General features: G+C 61.6%; 1 protein-coding gene across 1 annotated transcript in view; it reads left to right on the top strand.

Moving 5' to 3' along the window:
- SHROOM2 (shroom family member 2) overlaps positions 1-19,438 on the top strand; it is an 81,354-nt gene that overhangs the window by 45,523 nt on the left and 16,393 nt on the right. The window contains exons 3-5 of the mRNA XM_037511709.1: positions 3,519-3,644; positions 5,443-7,882; positions 9,339-9,436. Coding sequence (XP_037367606.1) covers positions 3,519-3,644; positions 5,443-7,882; positions 9,339-9,436 — 2,664 coding nt within the window. The remainder of the gene's footprint in view (positions 1-3,518; positions 3,645-5,442; positions 7,883-9,338; positions 9,437-19,438) is intronic.

The following is a 19,438-nucleotide window of genomic DNA, read 5'->3' as shown; positions in this document are numbered from 1 at the left end:
GTTAAAACAGTAGACCCAGAAGTTGACATGGGACAGACACCGAGTTGTCTGGACTATTTCTGGTTTTGATATGTGATAGATCATCAGTTGAGCATCAGTTTTATCAATTGATAGTTGTTTATATTGTAGGTGATCACACGAAGTCCAGGTTACATACATCACTTCAGCTGGGGATTACATTTTTTTCTCTCGATAGGAAAATTATTGTTGGATCAGGAGGAAGTGTTTTATTTTGGAAACAGTGACTTGGGTTCAGGTTTTGACCTGGTTTCGCAGCGCGAGCAGATGGCTCTCTGCTGTGAGGCTGCCCGGTGGCACAGGGAGAGAGCGGCCCAAAGTTGCCAGTTTGTTTCCACGGCAGGGTGTGCCAGTGATGCGGTGACATTTACTTGGAGAGCCCTGATGGCTGCCTTGACACTAGACTTGCAGCGGAGGTGATTTTTTTTTTTATACAAGCACTGGATATAGTCAGAAGCGCGGGAGGGTGAGAGAATTCACCAGAGCCAGAGCGGGGAGCAGAGCAGGCAGAAGGACCAAAGTACACTGCTGAGGGGAGCAGCGGGCGGCAGGAGAGGTCTGCGCGCCATGCGGGACCCTCCTTCAGTGGCCGGGGAGCAGCCGGGATCGAACTGGCGCTGCAGAGGCCGCGGGCAGCTTCGCAACCCGGCGCTCAACCACTGCGCCACCGGGGAGGCCCGGAGGTGACATTTGTGTGCCAGTTGGGGTTTCCAGAGGAACCGTGAATACTGAGTAATGGGTTGACCCTGGACTGACAGCTCTTTGGGGGTTTGGGTGGGCACACGATCATTTCATGGTTCTCCGTGTGTGGGAAGGAGCTACAGACGTTCCCATTGACATTCCAGCTTCCCTCTGGGGAGAGTTACTTAATGAAACAGCTTCTGGGTATCTCCATATTGCACCCACCTACCGTGCACCCATAGGATGCCCTAGGGGCGACTCTTGGCAAATTTCCCTGCTTTGTGTTCAGGTTTTACAGCAGAGGTTTGTCCCGTGTATGACAGAGACCGGCGATTTCTTTGCCATGCCCTGACCTCAAGTTACTTTCTCTGGTTAGTTTCCCTAAGCGTGCTGCGTCTTCTGTGAGCCCAAGTCCCTGTTTCCGGAGAAATGCCTTTGCTCTTTGAGTACCTGTGGGCCTAGGGATACTGAGAAGGCACACAGGCCCCAGGAGGGGGATCTGAGGGCAGTTGGGGAACTGGCAGTGGGTCCCGGGCAGGTTCTGGATGGCCCAGAAGCAATCTCACGCATGTGTTTTATTTTTCAAGCCATTTTCCGAGGTTCCATCGCATTGTAACGTGAGCAGCTCCCAGGCGTGCGCCTGGCAAGTGAGCTTGGAATTTGAGATGACTATGGCACCCACAGGCAGCCCATCGGGTGTGCCTACACACCGAGCCCCTTGCTCTTCTGGAGCGCCAGCCTGGGGGGTCGACCCCTCCCCTGGAGAGGGGTGTGTCTCCCTCAGCCCGCCCATGCTGCCCCGCACACAGGGGCCCTGGTCTTCCAGGCAGCTCTGCAGGCGGCTCTCCTTGTTCTGCACCGGAGCCGGCCTCCCTGCCTTGCCACTGGGCCTCTGGAGCAGCAATCCCGCGGCCCCTTCAGCTGGCAGCCTGGCCTCGGGGCTGGAGACCACCCCCTCCCTGTTCCCTGCCCTGAAAGGGCTTCCTTCCTGGGACTTCTTGGGACTCTGCAGGTCCAGGCTGGGCCCTCGAGTGGCTGCAGCAGACGGGTGAGGATGGGTGGGTGAGGGGGGCTGCGACTCATGCACCGGCTCACTCGGGCGCCTTGGCAGGCAGGCATGGTCTCGCCACCTCCCGAGTGCAGCCACCTGTGCTCTCTTTTGCGCCATGTCCTGGCACCTCCTGTGGCTTGTCTGTGTAACCCGGAGGGGGGCTCTGGTGTGGGAAGAAACACCAGCATCTGGGTGGCCAGGATCTTGGCCCTGCCCTTGTCCCCTGTTCTAGCCTGGGTTAGGGGAGGCCTGAGCCCAAGGGCCGCGCTGAGTGCGCATGGAGGCTGGGTGGCGCCAGAGCGCCCCCGACCGGTCCTGCAGCGCCGCACAGTACAGTGCTTGGTGGCCAGAGGCTGAATGGCCCCCTCCCTGGCTCACACCCCGGTGCTTCGGGCCGCAAGAGGGGCTGCTGCTAAGCGGACACCAGCGAGCCTCCTGTGACCCCACATCTGTCACGCCTCACGAGGCCACTCGAGCTCCCGCTGTCCCCAGTGGCCAGTCCCCCAGGGTGCACTTGTAGACAAGACGTGCTCACTGTGCTTTCATTTATTCCTTATTACGCCTCATTCCCAATTAGTGTCATCTCTGGTGATTTGTTCTTGAAACGGAGACCCGTGTCTGGCGCTCTGTTAAGGAGGGAGGGCCTCGCTCCTTCCTGGGGCGCTGCGCTCTGCGAAAGCCGTTCCTCCGGCCGGGCGAGACTCCTGGCGTTTCTGTCTCCAGACCTGCTCCTCCTCGTGCCTCTGGTTTGCACCGGGGTCATTGCCTTCCTTTGCCAGTGAGCTGTCATGGGTGAGAGCGGCTGTGGGGAGCCTGGACAGGAAAAGCCGCCTGAAGGCGACATTCACGCCACAGGAACTCCCTGAGGAGGGTTTGAGGAAGTCTGTGAGCAGAGTCTTGCCTGGTCGACCCCCGACGTCTGCGCGGGAGGATCGTTAATGGCAGGGACGGGGAGGTCCACGCCTTTCCTTCCCAGCCCTCTGGCGTTTCCAAGTCAGTTACCTGCGTCATCAGAAGGTGGTGTTGTAAATGTCTTTAGGGTCTTTCATCCATGTGCTTTGCGAAATAGTCTTTCTTGATTTTGCCCCCTTCGTCCAGCCCCCAAGGTGGTCTGCTTGATTGGGCGGGAAGGTGTCCCAGCGAGGCCCCTTCTGCCCTAAGCAGAGAGGAGAGGGGTGCGTGGGTAGAGGGCCTCATGGGGGTTCTGTAGGGCTGGTTGTTTGTACCTTGTGGCACCTGGACAGGTGTGAGCGAGACACGAGTAGGCCGCAGGGGACGACAGGGACTGTGGGAGGGAGCCGGAGTGTCTGCACCTTCAGAGGCCTGCCCCGGGGCAGGGATGACTGGCCTGTCGGACTGGACATCCAAATGAGGGCGACCTGGAGAGCCCCCCTGTCTCATTTGGCGGCTACACAGCATGGTGACTTAGTCAAGCGAGTAAATAACCAGGGGATTCCCCTGCAGCCTGGGACCCTGCCCAGCTGGGAGCTCCCTGAGCATTTCTCCAGTCCAGAGCCTGCCCCCACCCCACGCAGGCCCGGGCCTGTGCAGAGTTGGGCCGACACAGAAGGCTGCAGCGTCTCCCTGGGAGGGGCAAGGTGGGCCAACTTGGGATACACTTGAAGGCCAGGGGCTGGTTCACATTTTGCAGCTGTGCTCCCCTCTGTGTGGGGTTATGTTCCCGCTGACAAAGGGCACCTGAGGGTGACGCCCGAGGCCCGTGGTTTGTCCCTGTGTGAGCCCTGAGTCTCCTGTCCTTCTCTTCCAGGAGGAACGAGCTGAGCTGGAGGCCGCACTCCTGGCACGCGGCCAAGTTCTGCGACGGCCACCCTGAGGCAGCGCTGGCGCCCTTCTCCGCTGGGGGTGGCGGGCCCTCCTGGCGTCACCACACCAGGTAGGCCTGCCTCGGGCTGGGGAGGAGACCGTGGCACCCTCAGGCCCTCGACGCCCCCCTACTTTCAGAGCCCCTGTTGATGTGAGGAGGACCAGCCCACAGCACTCCTGGGGACCCGGCTTCAGAGTGGGGGATGCTGGGAACCAAGGACTCCAACCCCTGGGCGGGGTGGACACGTGGGCTTTCTCGTTTATGTTACTCAAGTGACAACTCAGGGGTCCGGGCCAGGCCGGTTTGGGGGTTCTGGGGCGGGTCCAGCTCTTGGTGCTGCCGTTGCCCACGGTGCCCACCTGGCTCCGCTGGGAGCTGCTGTCCACTTGCCAGCCTGCAGTCCACGCTGTCGCGTCGGGAGGGCTGGAGTTGGACGGCTGGCGACAGCCCCGACCAGTCGCTCAGCTCGGTGGCCAGTGCCCTCATAGCATGTGAGGAGGGGGACAGGAACCGCGTCCAGAGCAGCTGTCGTGTGTGTGTGTGTGTGTGTGTGTGTGTGTGTGCAACACGTATCCGTGTGTGTGCTTGTGTACCTGTGGGTGTGTTTACATGCTTGGGTGTGTGTGTTTAGAACTAAAAAGCCGTTTTTGGCTGTTAGTGAACCCTGGTCTGTTGCTCAGTCATCACACTTCTGTGATGTGAGGGAAACACGGCTCGATACGACGCCACCTATTTAAAGCCACCTGACACTGTGGCTTTTGGAGCCCAGGCTGGTTTGAGAAGCCACTTGGGCCTTTGGTTTCCTTGTGGAAGTGGCCGTGGGGCAGGCCCCCCGGGCGGGTCCCTGAGCAGAGAAACGGGAGCTGCCGCCTCTGCGTGGCGTCTCTGTGCTGTCCGTACCTGCCTGGACTTGGGCCTGCTGGGAAGGGCCCTGGGGGTCGGTGTGAGGAGGAGAGGGAGGATGGCGGGGGCACAGGTGCCTGGTGCTCATGGGAGTGGGGTGAGACCCGAGGGTCAGCTCCTCCTGCAGCTCACACTCCCGTCCTCGCCCGCCACACACTGCCCTCCCCATGCTGTTATCCCCCAGGCGCCAGGGTCTCCAGGTGTGTGGTCTGTGCTTTTGGAGAAGCTGAATGTTCCAGCTGCCTGGAGCTCTGCCACCACCGGATGGACGGCTCCCGCCATGCCCGCCGGTCCCCCAGGCCGTCACAGCCTTGCTGTGTGGTGGCTGCGGCACCGGCGTGCGCAGTGACACCATGACAGCCTTGCGTGTGTGAGGTGGCCCCGGCACAGTGTGGGCTGTGCGCTCTCGCACCTCCTGGCCGCCATTCCCTCCAGCACCGGGTGCTGCCCGTCTTGCTGGGTCAGACCCACCGCCTCCTCGCAGACCCCGTGCTGGTTCTGAGCTGCTTCAGGGGGCAGTGAGCCGAGGAAGGAGCTGCGGCCGCTGCCTGCGGCGCTCGAGAGCAGCCGGCGCTGTGACCGAGTGGCCCGGCCATGTCCGTCCATGACCATGTTTGCATTTTACACCATTTTCGTGGGTCATGGAACATTTTTAGAATCACTCCCGCCCATCTTTAAAAATCTAAAACGACTGATCCGGCGGCAGTTTCCAGCCGCCGCACTAAGCCTGCGAGGGTGCGGGCAGGGCACTGCGGCCACCCGTGGCGTGGAGCTGCAAAGGGAGGCCCTGCCAGCATTGGGGTGACTGTGAAAGGCACCATGAGCTTAGAGCTCATCCTCTCCAAGCCGAGCTCGGGGGAGGGAGCACCTTCGGGCATGGGGGTGCTGCCCTGGAGGGGTCCTGCTGCCTCTCTGGCTTTGCCCCTAAAGTGACCCGTGGCCTGTGTTCTTTTCCTTGTGCCAGCTCCTCCTCGCACGACCTGTCGGGCGCCTGGGAGCCGTCGAGCCTGCAGCGCAGCTCTGACCACTTCAGCTCCCTGGGGAGCGTGGACAGCCTGGACCCTCCTTCCCAGCCCTCCGGGCGCCTCTCGGCCGCCAAGTCCAACAGCAGCATTGACCACCTGGGCGGCCCGAGCAAGCGGGACTCGGCGTACGGCTCCTTCTCCACCAGCTCGGGCACCCCCGACCTCACCCTGCCCAAGGCCGACGCCTCCTCCACGGAGAACCTCCTCTACAAGGTCGGCCTGTGGGAAGCCTCCAAGCCGGGCGGCCGACAGTGCCCGGCCGGCGACGCTCCGGGCCCCGAGGAGAAGCTCGGCCACTTCCCTCCCAGGGTCCCCAGTGACCGCAGCCGAAGCCCGAGGCCCGAGGGCACTCTTGAGCCCAGGCCGGCCAGCTCTGCCAGGTCCAGTTTCGGGCCGGTCTGGTATGTGCCCGAGAAGAGAAAGGCCCCTTCCTCCCCGCCCCCACCTCCGCCCCCACTCCGCAGCGACAGCTTCGCCGCCACCAAGGGCCATGAGAAGCCCCAGGGCCCTCCGTCGTCTGAGGTGCCAGGCGCCCAGCCCTTCCCGGCCCCGACCCGGGCCCCATCCCACGGCGACTGGAGAGCAGAGTCGGCCGAAGCTCAGCGGAGGCGCGACGCGAGAGGGGCCGTAGGCCCAGGCTGGGGCCTGGACGCGCCGCTGGATGGCGGGTGGCCGTCCTCCGAGCAGGATGCGGGCGGCCTCCCAGGAGCCCCCGGCCGACTGCAGGCCTCTGCGTCCAGCACGGATGTGCGCTGCCCGCCGCCCTACGCGTGCCAGCCCCTGCGCCGGTGCGGCCGCGACAGCCCCTTCCTTCCCGAGGGGCCCCGGGAGCAGCCGCCCGGCGCCTTTGCTGGGGGCCTGCAGGAGCGCCCCGCCGACCACCCCCAGGACAGTGGCCTTGCCCGGGACAGGTGGCCCAGGACTGCCGACCAGAGGGAGGACAGTGGCGGTGGACAGAAGCGCCACCTGTGCACGCCCAGCGGACCGTGCCGCGCACAGACAGGGCCGCCCCCAGAGGAGCCCCGGCTCTGGGACCTGGCGCGGGGTGCCCACGAGGTCCCTGCGGCGCAGCCAACGGGGCCGAAGTCCCGGTGCCGCCTGCTGCAGCACGAGGTGCCCCCAGGCGCCCAGGAGTGGGCAAGGGCCTGCCAGTCGGACAGAGCGGCAGAGGGCCCATCTGCGGGGGCCGGAGACCCGCAGGGCACCAGCTGCCCAGACCAAGCCGACCGGAAGATGGTCATGGACAGCGTCAGGGGGTCGGATGGGGAAAGCGGCTGGATCTCTCCACAGAAGACCCCCATGTTGCACTGCCTAGCCCAGGAGGGGGCGTGCCGGGCGCAGAACGGCCACCCCAGTGGCACAGAGAGGCCTCCGCCGTTTGACAGCCAGGCGGGCAAGGCCATACGCAGGAGTGACCGCTTCGCCACCACCCTGCGGACCGAGATCCAGCTGCTGCGGGCCAGGCTGCAGAAGGGCACGAGCACCGCCGCACTGCCCGCGGCCACAGCCCAGGCGGGAGAGGAGGCCGGCGGCTGGAGGGCCGAGCGGGGCGGCGCCCCCCCAGAAGGGTCTTTCCCCGGCACCTACAAAGACCACCTGAAGGAGGCCCAAGCTCGGGTTCTGAGGGCCACGTCCTTCCAGCGCCGGGACCTGGACCCCAGCCCAGCCGACCACTGTCCGGGGGCAGCAGAACCCGGGGCCGGGGTGCTCAGCACCCCTTCCTTGTTCTCCACGGGGGCTCCCGACCCTGGCCCCCGCTTCTGGGAGGCAGGCCTGACCAAGCCGCCCTCCTCTTCTGGGGGGTGCGGGCCCCACCTTCCCCGCGTCGGAGGCCGCAAGCGCTTTACCACGGCACAGAAGCTGAAATCCTACTCTGAGCCTGAGAAGATGAACGAGGTGGGGGTCACGGCACACTACCGCCCCCACCCTGTGGCCGCCGAGGACGCCGTGGGCACGTTTGCCGACAGGTGGAAATTTTTTGAGGAGACCAGCAGACCCGCTCCCCAGCAGGCTGGGCAGAGACCAGCTGTGTGCAGAGGCCTGAGGGAGGGCCCGGGAAGGCCGCAGACAGCCGGGCCCGCCTGTGAGGGCTCCGAGCCGTGGCTCCAGCCGAGGGGCCGCACCACCTCCTTTGGGGAAAACGCCAGTGGGCCCAGAAAGGCAGGCACAGTGGGGGAATCGGACCCACCGCAGAGACTCGGGACCTTTGCTGAGTATCAAGCCTCTTGGCGGGAGCCAAGGACGGCTCTGGAAGCCCGGGGTTCTGGCAGGTACCACTCGGCGGATGACATCCTGGACCCCGGTCTGGAGCAGCACCAGAGGCCGCAGTATGTCCATGAAAGGTCCCGGTCGTCTCCATCCAAAGAGCTCTATAACCAGGTAAGCAGCGCGGCAGCGCCCTAGGGCCCACGGAGGACTCTGCGCCCAGCGTGGGGTCACTAAGTCCCACCGGGCAGTTAGAGCCCTGGTGTCGGCGTGCGTGAAGGCCCCCAGGGACATAGCCCGGTCATCCCTGCCCCTGCCGAGCCTTCGCGCTGGGCGTGAGCTCCCGGCCTCCTCGCAGCGACGTCACTTGGCTGGTTTGTCCCCATGTTAGTACCAAGCAGAGAACTTGGGGAAACTCGAAAATGTAAGTCCTCCTCTGAGGTGGAAAGGGGCGTTTGTATAAAGGACCGCGCGTGAGAGCCACTTCTCAGATACTGGAATGTTGACGTCACTGCTTATTTGGGGGGGGGGTTTCCAAATGGTTTTAAAGATCACTCTCGGCAGACGTGATTGAGAGCACAGCACATCGCACTGTCGCGCTTTCATTTTTTAAGGTTGAGTTCTGATGGTAAAAGCTGATATCAGGGGCCTCCCTGGTGACACAGTGGGTTAAGTCTCAGCACTATGAAGCTGTCCGCAGCCACTGCAGCACGAGTTCTATCCCCAGCCAGGGAGCTACCCACGTGATGCAGCAGACCTCTCCTGACTTCCCGCTGCTCCCCTCAGCGGTGCATTTCAGTCAGTCTGCCTGTTCTGCTCCCCACTCTGTCTCTGGGGAATCCTCTCACCCCCCCACACCTCTGGCCTGCACCCCAGCACTTGTATGCATCAATAAATAAATCTTTAAAAAAAAAAAAGCTGACATCAGCCTTTGTAGAAAATGACACATTTTGCGTCCTCCCCGCCACATGGACAGCCAGCGTCTCTGTCCATCTTCGTCCCCTTCCTTGCTCTCCCCCTTCCCACTCTCTCCTGTCCTGCCCGCCCGCCTCACCCCTCGCCCTCTCCCCTGCTTTCTCTGCCTCTTACATCTGCAGTGATAGATTCCAGGGAAAGAGGTTTCCTCCAGGACCAGTTGCAGTTTCTTTTCCTGGGCTTACAGTTAAGTGTCCAGAGCACACACATGAAGGGTGCTCGTGCATCCTGGTGCCAAGGTTGCGCGCACACGGGGCGCAATGCCCCAGCTGTGCCGGGCTGGAGACCTACCCTGATCCCCCGGCTTCTCGGTCGGGGTACACGAGTCCCCTCTCTGAGCATGCCCTCTCTGGGCTGGAGGCTGGGTGCGGTGAGCCAGCAGCAGCTGGGTTTCATTTGCCTTGGGTTTGAGGCCAGCTGCGCGCTGGGCTTCCAGACCTCACGTGGGAGTTGCTTCCTGCTGGGCTCCGTGGGTGCCGGTCGAGCTGGGTCGCGGCCAGGAGGCGCTCTGAGGGCAGAGCGTGTGTGCGGCGGCTGCGTCACCGCCCTCCTGGGACAGGCCCTGGGGCCAGCCACAATGAAGGGGTGTGTAATGATAGGTGTCTCCAGGGCGGCTGCCTGACGACTCGGTGTCTCCTTGTGCTGCCCTTGGCAGGAAGTGTGTGTGGAGGCGCGGCGGCGCACTGCGGACCCCGGCGAGCAGAGACAGCACGCCCACGCGCTGCGGCCCCCGGAGGTGCACCCCACGCCGAGGTAGGTGCAGGGGCTCGGGGTGCCCGGGAGGGCGTCCTGGAGCGAGCTGTGTGGCGGGCGAAGGCTTGGTTCGCGTGGTTGGGCATCTGCTTTGGCCAGACCGAGCCTGCCTGTTTCCGGGGTGCGGCGTCCAGCGAGCCTGGGAGCTGGGGCCAGAGCCCACGCCCCTCACCACTGCCGCCGGGAGAAGCCACCCGAGGGTGGGGACGCCCTTGAACGCCACGGTGGCAGTTTTGGCTCTGAAATGGCTGCTGTGTTTCCCCTACAGTGAGGCTCTTTATGTTGAGAGAATGAGGAATCCAATCTGATGTGTTGAATGAGATGCTTTATGCGGGCCTGACAGAGGGGTGCCTGCACAGTGTGGGCACGGCCAGGGCGCCGGGTGCGCGGTCTCTAAGGCAGAGCTGCCTCGGAGGAGCGTCAGGCAGGATGAGGGCGAGCGTCCCCGATTGGCCTCCTTGAATGAGGTCACTTTGAGCTCTGAACTAGAAAGCAAGTGGGTTGGCTCCCCCGAGAAAGGAGGGAGGTCTGGGAGCAGCGAGGCTCTGCCGTGCTGCACGCTGATTCTACACTGGCTGCTCTGGTGGCTTCATTGCAAGGAGGAGGGACTGGGCGTGACGTCCCTAACATTGGCGGGGTGGGGTGGGAGCAGGGGGCCATCGCTGCCCAGCTGTGGCATTGCCTCATTTCCAAGGGCTGATGGAGGACGGGAAATGAGTTTGCTCTGCTGACCCGGTTAGGCTCTCGCTTCTCTGTCCTGAGCATCTCCCGTGAGGGGTGCTACATCCAGACGGGCACTCAGCTCCAAATTCAAGGTGCCATCGCAGAAATAAGCGACTGAAGTGTCTGTTCCCCAAAGTCTCAGGTCAAGGGGCTTTTCTTTCATTTGGCTTCGGGCCGAGTGCCATGAGCCTTGTTCTGGAGAATCCAAGGTTTCTGTGGCTCTGAGGGACCGGGATTCTGTGTAGGATGCTGCTGCAACTGCTTAGCAGTCCGCACGGCGAGCACCGAGAACCCCCCTGGGTGAAGAAGGGCGGGCTGCTGAATGAGACACCTACAGAATCCGGCAGTGTCTGAGCAGCACAGTCACAGCTTTCTCACTACGGATTCCAGGCTGGTCACGTGCCGGGGCAGCTGCCATCTGTGTGCAAAGCCGGCCTGCAGACCCCGCTGCCGTTGGGGGCGACCGCGGGGCTTTGTGGAGGACACTCGGGGCGCCCGCGCACGTGGGCTCTGGCTGCGCTGCTGCGCGCGTGCACCAGCGTTTCATTTAAAGGGCAGCGGGTTCGTGCGGGGGGTGCAGCTGAGCGCCTCTGCCGGGAATAAAGGGTCGTTGTGAATCTTGCTGACGCCGCGCGGGCGCCTGGCAGACGCACTCTGACAGCGAGAGGGTCCAGGGGAGGGGCGGGGCCGGGTGCTGGCTGCGTTTGCCACGGTCGGGTCTCCCAGCAGCCCGCAGAGCCGCGGCGAAGAAATTCATTCCAGAGGCTTTCTGCGCTTGAGCTGCAAACCCAGCAATTTTCAGAATTGTTTGTGTTTTTAAAGGATGGCGAGATTCCATGAAACTCGAGAGTAGGAAAGTTGAAAAGCCCTTTGCAGCCTTTGTGTGTGTGTGTGTGTGTGTGTGTGTGTGTGTGTGTGTGAAGGTTTATTTTCTGAAGTCTTGGCAGGAAACAGTGCGCGTTAATCTGAGAAGAAAGACAGTCTAGGCAAGGGGCTGTCCTCTTTCCCCTGGAGACAGAATCCCGAGCATCTGTAAATCTTGCATTACGTGTGCCTGAGTGTAAAGATGCAAGCCCGCGCGTGTGTGGAATGGCTGGTCACCACTCCATGGTCATTAAAAGTGGGTTTTGTTGTATTTTCTTGGGAGGACAGAAGAGCATCACGTCCTTGGTACTGGCTAATGTGTAGCCAGTTGAGGGCATTTCTGTGAGCTGGAGGGTTCTGTGTTCTATATAAAGACAAGTGGGCAAAGGTCTGCCCCAGAGTCCCCGCAGCACCACAGGGAAGGAGAGCGACACGGTCTCGGGCCCGAGGGTGACGGCTGAAGCTCACTGTGTGAACAGCATCTCAGAGGAGAGAGGGTGGGCGCGAGTTCTGCAGGGCTTGGGGAGGGCAGGTGCTGGCCGGGGAGCCTGCCCCAGCCCTGGCTCGCTCTGGCCCCTGACTGTGCTGACTGCGGCTGCCAGGAGTTTCGTGCCGAGTCTCGAGCTCAGTCGCTAGGATCCCCGGCGTCTCTCGCCCTCTGATTTGGGTGCCTGGGCCTCGGCGGGCAAGGAGGGAGGGCGGGTGGCATCGACGACGGGCCTCTGTTCCAACATCACGGTGCCAACAGGGCAGTTTCTCCCGAGGCTCCCGCCCTGCGTCCTCACAGCAGTGTCCCTCCCTGTGCGTCTGGGTCCTGATCTCTGAGGAGGGCCCAGGGCTGTAGGCCAGGCCCACCCGGATGACGTCAGCTGGCCTCATCGCCTTACAGGCCCACCTCCTAGAGAGCCCATCGGAGGCCAGGAATTAGGACTTCGTCCGTGGGAGCACATCCATGGGAGCACATCCGTGGGGGCACATCCAGGGCAGCACGTCCGTGGGAGCATGTTCAGGGGAGCACATCTGTGGGAGCATGTTCAGGGGAGCACATCTGTGGGAGCACAGCCATGGGAGTGTGCTACTTTCCTTTCTGCTTTAATCTCTTCGTGTCTTCATTTCCGCCCTGACCAGAGAGTGCATATCACCACCATCTGGGTGGTGGGCGTGACGAGCCGAGTGTGCCTGGGTCTCCTGTGGGTGGTGATTACCTCGCTCCTGGGCCGGGAGGAAAGAGAGTGTTCAGGGTCGCTTGCAAACCCAGCTTTCCCTTGAGATGAGGGCCAAAGTATGGGGGGCCATGCCAGCAGATCTCAGCGTCCTCTCAGTCAAAAGGCAAAGCCAGGGCCTCCCTGGTGGCGCAGGTGGTTCAGTGCCGTGCTGTGAAGCTGTCCGCAGCCTCTGCAGGGCGGGTTCGATCCCGGCCCGCCGGCGAGAATCCCACATGGCGCAGCAGACCTCTCCTGTCTCCCCGTTGCTCCCCTCAGCAGTGTATTTCAGTCGATCCGCCTGTTCTGTTCCCCGCTCTGTCTCTGGTGAATCCTCTCACCCTCCCGTGCCTCTGGCCTGTACCCTGGTTCTTGTATAAATAAATAAATCTTAAAAAAAAAAAGGCAAAGCCATGTTTTAGTGGCCAGGGATCTGTGGGGGCCAAACCCCGAAATCTGCTTTGGTGCCTGGGGCCACAGTTCATTTACAGCAGAGCCACATCTGTCACTGCATGAAAGTCACACTGACCGTGGAGTTTTGCTGTCATGTAACTGGGAGCTTTGTTTTGTGGCTCAGCACACAGGAGTGCACTCTGGTGCACCCCATGTGGCGTGGGCTCCTGACTGGGCAAGTCCACGGAGACAGCACGTAGATTAGCGGTTGCCAGGAATCGAGAGGGACGTGGCCATGCCCGTCGATGAGTACACGGTTTCTTTTGGGGTGATGAGAATGTTCTGGAATGACTGGTGGTAGCGACACGACTCTGCATATACCAAAAAGGACTGAATCGCTCACTCCCCAAGGGTGAGTTTTCTGGTATGCCTGCTTTCTCTCAATTTTGGAAAATCTCCATCAACATGGGTACCCACAAGGAAAATGTCCTTTTAGTGTAACATGTGCTTGTGGCTCACTCAAGTCTGAACAATGTGGCTGTGGCTCAGAGGGGCAGACTTTGTCGAGGCTGGCCGGTCAGGGCTTGGGGCGTTGCGAGCGTGGTGCTCGTGTTGGGGCAAGCGGGTCCGTCCTGTTGCTGGAGCGGGAAGCCGCCCAGGCAGGGGTGTGGTGGCACGCCAGTAACTTCCAGATGAGGCTGGCCGCCCTGGGTTTGCTCAGGGCACAGCGGACATGGTGCCAGACTGGAGGGCACCAGACCTTGTGGAGAGCCCCTTTCCCGAGTCTCCTGGGTTGGGGCTTCACTTTGGGACTTGGCACGACCTGCCCCAGTGGGGTGACTGGCCCCCTGGGCCTGAGAGCACAGGAGATCATGGGGTGCGGTGAACATGGCTCCTCGGTGGCCTTGGGACTCTAGGGACAGATGGGATGGGATGGGAAGAGCGTCCTCAGGCCACAGGATCCGTGTGCCTCTCACGGTGGGGGAAGGGCGTCCGGGCAGGGCCCCAGCGGCTGGGAGATGTGAGAGCCCGAGGGTGCGCATTTCCCGCTGTGCCCTTTTCCTTGTGAACTCGTTCAGATGTCCTGTGTCGAAGACAGGCACGTCTGCCCGCGATTTAGCACAAGTGTCCACGATGCACAGCCTTAATGGCGTCGCCCCCGTACAGCTGTGGGCCGGGCGAGCCTCTGCGGTGCCCGCTCACTCTGCCCCACTCCAGGAAGCGGGGACGTAGGGAAACCCCTGTAGGCCTCAGAGTTGTGCGGGTCATCCAGGGTCTCCTTTATTTTTTACACTTTGAAAGGACAGATTAGGAGAAGGAGAAAGAAGCAGAGAGACGCCTGCATCGCCACAGGCGGCAGGAGCGCTGCCAATACCGTTTCGCAAAGGGAAAAGGTTTGTCAAGGGACTCCCTGCGTGGTGACGGCAGGCAGGACGCTGCCGTTCTGCAGAGCTGAGTCCCTGAGTGATGGGTTCCTGGACACAACCAGCGCCAGCACCTGGGTTCCAGCCTCCTTGGAGGACTGACTGACTGCAGGGCTGGGGCGGGCACTATACAAGAGGAGCCTGGAGCATCTCCCGTGGCCCCACAGCAGGGGAGTGCAAAGGCCAGAGAGCAAGTTGGACAACAATGAGGACTTGTCAGAAGCGCCCAGGAGCCGACTAAGAGGAGTACCGAGAACTAAAGCTGGAGCTTTGTAAGCACCAGAATGATGAAATACGGGGTTATTATAGCCCAGTGTCTAGCCAATCAATTCCAAATCCGCCATGTAGGGCCTCCCCCGTCCAGAAGTCTCGTCCTGCAGGTCTGGGCTGCCTCTGGGGCCTCCTTCCCAAGAAGGCAGGATAGAAAGGTGGGCGAAGAGTGACACACTGTCCCCGTTCCACACGGATAGTGTGTTGACAGCGTGACGTGATGTGATGAGACGGGCCTTGTCTCCCCAGACAAAGCTGGCATGGTCCCGCTTGAGGGTATTCTGCAGGGTGCGGATGGGCATGGGACGTGGGTAGACCTGCACCCGCAGGCAGACGGCCTGGCATGGGTGGCTCGCTGTCTTGGTGATGGGCTTGTGTTACTTGCTAAGAAGTACATGAAGAGTCGGGGGTAACGTGGGCTGTGGGGTGAAGGCGCAGTCAGATCCTTGTTCTCCCCCACGTGAGTGTATGTGTGCACCTGAGCCGGCTCGTGTTCCTGTCCCTGGCTCTGGGGACACGCACGGTCACCTCCTGCGGACTCATTCGGTGCCTGACTAATGTGCATCAGTGCAGCGCTGAAGCTCAGGGCAGGTGGGTGTGGGGGCGAATGCAGAAGCCACTGCAGTTCAGACGGCAGTACCGTGAGGGGCTGCAGAGCGGCTTCCGCTGCTTGGTTAAGCGAGCGAGGCTCGGGAAGAATCGCTGTGAATTTAGAAGGGTTTGGTAACAAGCAGGTTGGGAAGAGAAAATCCGTGGGATGGAGAGAGCCAGGCTCTCCCTGTGGGAAGGGGCTGTGGGGACTGCGAGGGCGGCTGGGGGTTGGGGGTGAGGCAAGGCACGGAGGTCTTGGGGCAGAGGGGGTGGGGCGGGGTGCAGAGACTTAAATACGGAGCATTGTCAAGCGATAGATCCATGGATCGTGGTCAGGGTCAGCCTGAGACTCTTTTGTTTCCTTCGCCCAAGGCCTTGGTTGCTGTAAAGCTTCCGGAAACACTTGGCTAGCTGTCTGATGGGTGCATTCCTGATGCGTGTGTAATAAGCCCGCCGCAGGGAGATGTGAAATAGGCTGTTGGAATTCTTGAACTTCGTGGCTCCATCCGACTCTGTTGCGGCGGTGGAGCTGCACAGCGCCTGCTTAGCCGGGCCAGCTGGTGCGCATCGCCACCTTGGGGTGCAAGGAAACAGGTCGCCCCCTTGGGGTGCAAGGAGGCAGGTCGCCCCCTTGGGGTGCAAGGAGGCAGGTGGTCCCCTTGGGGTGTAAGGAGGCAGGTGGCCCCCTTGGGGTGCAAAGAGGCAGGTCGCCCCCTTGGGGTGCCAGCAGGCAGGTGGCCCCCTTGGGGTGCAAGGAGGCAGACGGGAGCCCTGGCAGGTAAGCCGCAGAGACTCGGGGCGTGTGACTTAAGTGCAGGGAGCCCGCGGTGCTGGGTCGGGGCGCCAGCCTGGGGGACTCGCTCTGCCCCTCCCCGCAGGCCAGGCGCGGCGCCAGCCGTGTGAGCGGCCTCGGGCCGCTGGGGCGGAGCTGGGCTGCGGGTCGGGCAGGGCCCGGGGCCGCGCCCCCCGCGGGACGTCCGCAGCTCGGGTCGGGGCTGCCCTTTGTTCCGCTGCGGTGCGAGCAGGTCGTCCGCTGGCGCGGCGGGCGCAGCCCCGCTCCCTGTTTATTGTTCGTGGGGAGATGACGAGCCGCGCCGCTCGGGTGCGGGGGCCGCCGGGGCCCGCGTGCGTGCGCGCCGGGTGCGGGCGCGCGCGCCCCTCGGTGCGGCTGTGCGGAGCGCGCTGCGCGCTGCGCCCGGACTCGGTAGGCGCGGGGGCCGGAGGGCTCGTGCTCGGGGCGAGCCGGGCGCGGGGGAGCCGCCTGCCCGGCCGAGGCGCCCGGCCTGGAGCGCGCGGTCCGCGGAGCTGCCGGCCGCGGGGAGGGGCGCCAGGCGGCTGGGGGGCGCGGGCCGCACGGAGACGGGGTGCTCGCTCGCCCTTGCTCGCCGGCGGGGAGGGAGCAGCGCTGCGGTCTGGAAAGGAAATGGTGAGTGAGCGACGCGCAGATGAAGAAGGGGAGCCAGGGGTGCGTGTGGCCGGGAAGGATGCCCGCCGGGCAAGCTCGCGCGGCTGCGGGTGGCGAGGCGAGGCGGCGAGGCGAGGCGCGGCGAGGCGCGGAGGCCTCTCAATGGAGGAGCGGAACGCGGGGGGCCTGCGCGTCTCGGCGCGGCGCGCACGCTGGGGGTGCGCGGGCTCCAGGCTCTGCCGCAGGTGCCCTTCCTGGGCTTCCCGCCGCAGCAGCGCGGCAGATGGTCCGCAGGGCCCGGCAGATCGTCCTCGGTGCCCGGTCCTGTTGCAAAGGAGGGCAATGCCTTTGCGTTGCTGAAGGGTGTGCGCGCGCGCGCAGGCCGGTTCACCGGGAAGCCGCAGCGTCGGGTGTTTGCACACACGTGTGCGCACACGGGCACGCACTCTGTGTCTGCATTTGCCTTCCCACGTGGTGCTTGCGTGCTCCGTGTCCCTGCTGGTCGTGAAAGGTGTCGGAAGGACAGGGAGTTTGGAGAAAGGTTTTCAGGAACCCACGCGGTGACAGGTGTAATGAAATATCCCTCTGCCTTTCGCCGGGCCTGAGTGAATGAAAAATACGGTTTTAACTTGTAAAGTCACTGAAGATCTGGCGCAGGTGGATGACTCGCTGGCATGTTTCCTTTCTGTGCCAAACAAAATCTTTGAGGACGGCGTCTGTGAGTATTTTTTATGATTGTGTTGCAGAAAAGTATTCCACGGATGTCATGAGGGCCACCTTTATGTATTTTTTCATGCATAGTGGAAAAAAGATTTTACACTTTGTCTCTCTCTGTGTGTCTGTCTGTCTCTGTGTGTCAGACACACCCCTGCCAGCGTGGTATCGTAGACGCGGGAACAAAAGGCGCACAGGTGCTTGCTAAAAAGAGGACTGGAAAGCCCCACACGTGTGGTGGGAACATGTAGGTGACATGAGGCTTCCGTCGCTTGTCTGGAGAGACCCCTGTGAACATACACACACCAACTGCTGCTGCTTCCCCAGTGTCTGTCTTTGGGTTTTGGAGCTCGGAAAGCATCATATTTCATGTGGCTTTTGCCCTGCATTGGCTTTACCTGTGATTCCCGTCCCCCGGTGTGCGTTGATGTTTAAGAAGGTCCGCTGCAGGCCCTGCGCGCACACACACCTGGCTTCTCCGTGTGTGGGTGCCGGACCAGCCTGTCTTTTCCCCAGTCCTGGGCACACTCGTGTGTCCCAGCTGGCTTTTTCTACAGCGGCTTGGAGAGCCGAGCCATTTCTGGGAGCTGGGAGACGTCCCTGGCTGTCTGAAGACCTGAGGTAGCTTTTCACTTTTGAGAAAAATATTTGCAGAAGCCTGTGTGTTGATTCCTTCCAGTTCACAGAGTCTTTTTACAGATATGTTGTGGACCTTGCTCCGAGGGTCCTTTTATGAGTAAGCCGGGGCTTCCGTGACTGGTCCCCCGCTGGTTCGTGGTGTGTGCCTGCAGCTGCACCTGCAGGTGGCCGGCTGCTGGCTGCCAGCTCAGACCACCTCTGCAGCAGAGGCCCTGCAGTGAACCTGGTTCAGGAGCAGGCTGATGCCAGATGCCTGCACAAGTCTCTCCTCTTCCTCCCTGCCGCACCCGCGTGCAGAGCAGGCGGGGAGAGGCACAGCAGTGTGGGCTCCTGGGCAGTGGGGAGCAACGACTGTTTCTCCAGCTCGGAGGACGGGGCTCCCCACCTGCGTGGAGGTGACTTTCAGGTGGCCCAGCCTTTCTCAGCCGCTGCTTCCACAAAACTAGCAGTTTGGATTAAATGACTTCCAAGGGCCTTCTCGGCTGCAATAGTTTCCAGTTCCCAGGGAGAAAAGCCAGGGACTTGAATTCCCCTGACACCCACCCTCCCCCCGCCACGGGCCGTGGTGTCTGACTCTGGCCATCAGTCTCCCCAGGAACGAAGACACACCTCTGAGCCAGCCTGACGGCTGCGCTGTCTTTGCGATCTGGTTACAGATAAAATGAGCTCATCAGCAGGTGCGGCTTCCTGCCTGAAGGATTTCAGTGCGGTGACGCCCCCCCCCCGCCCCCCACTGAAATCCACTGGGTGCTGTGGTAGAGCCTCGTCGGGCCAGCCGCTGGCGGGTGAAGCTCTCGGGTATAACTAGCACGAATTTGCTCTCTAATGGTCATATTAAAGGTCTATCCCAGGGCCCTTAAACATGCTTGGAGACCATCTAAGGTGGAAAAAGGAGAAATTCTAGGGCGATTTTAACATCTGTATCCTCACATGTGTAGACATACATCTGCCTGTGCACTGTGGACGCTTCATATGGTGATGCGGTAGAATTTCAGGTGCAGCTGAATTTCTAAAGCCTGTTGGGCAATAATCATTTCCAAATGTGGTTCCGCTGGGTAATCATCATTAGTCTGGAAGGTGTGGGAATCTTGGAGTTACGGGTCACATGCAATTGTGCTGTAAAGAACAGCAGAAGCAAATTATTTTCATTGGCAGAGCTGGCAGACTGCTCTGACTACATTCAATTTTGCCACAGGGTTGTACAAAAAAGAAAATGGCTCAATATTTCATAAGCTTGATGTGTTTTTTTTTAAAGATTTATTTATTTTATTTATACAAGCACTGGGTACAGTCAGAAGCGCGGGAGGGTGAGAGAATTCACCAGAGCCAGAGCGGGGAGCAGAACAGGCAGAAGGACCGAAGTACACTGCTGAGGGGAGCCCCGGGCGAGATAGGAGAGGTCTGCGTGCCATGTGGGACCCTCGCCCGGCGCCCGGGGATTGAACCGGCGCTGCAGAGGCTGCGGGCAGCTTCGCAACCCAGCGCTCAACCTCTGTGCCACCGGGGAGGCCCAGCTTGATGTGTTTTTGAGGGTCAGGAGATATACTAACCTTGGGTCACAGCTCCCTAGGCTGTGGTATACAGTTCTTAATAACATTCTGCTGGTTTTTTTAAAAAAGAGTTTTATTTATGCATGCAAGAACTGGGGTGTGGGCCAGAGGTGCAGGGGGTGAGAGGATTCAGCAGAGACAGAGTGGGGAGCAGAACAGGCAGATCTGCTGAAAGCCACTGCTGAGGGGAGCAGCAGGAAGAAGGAGAGGTCTGCTGCACCGTATGG

The sequence above is a fragment of the Talpa occidentalis genome, unplaced genomic scaffold, assembly GCF_014898055.3.
Source record: "Talpa occidentalis isolate TD23 unplaced genomic scaffold, MPIMG_talOcc4v2.1 talOcc4.15, whole genome shotgun sequence".
NCBI lineage: Eukaryota > Metazoa > Chordata > Mammalia > Eulipotyphla > Talpidae > Talpa > Talpa occidentalis.
The sequence above is the reverse complement of the archived record's forward strand: the minus strand, read 5'-3'. Positions and strand labels throughout refer to the sequence as shown.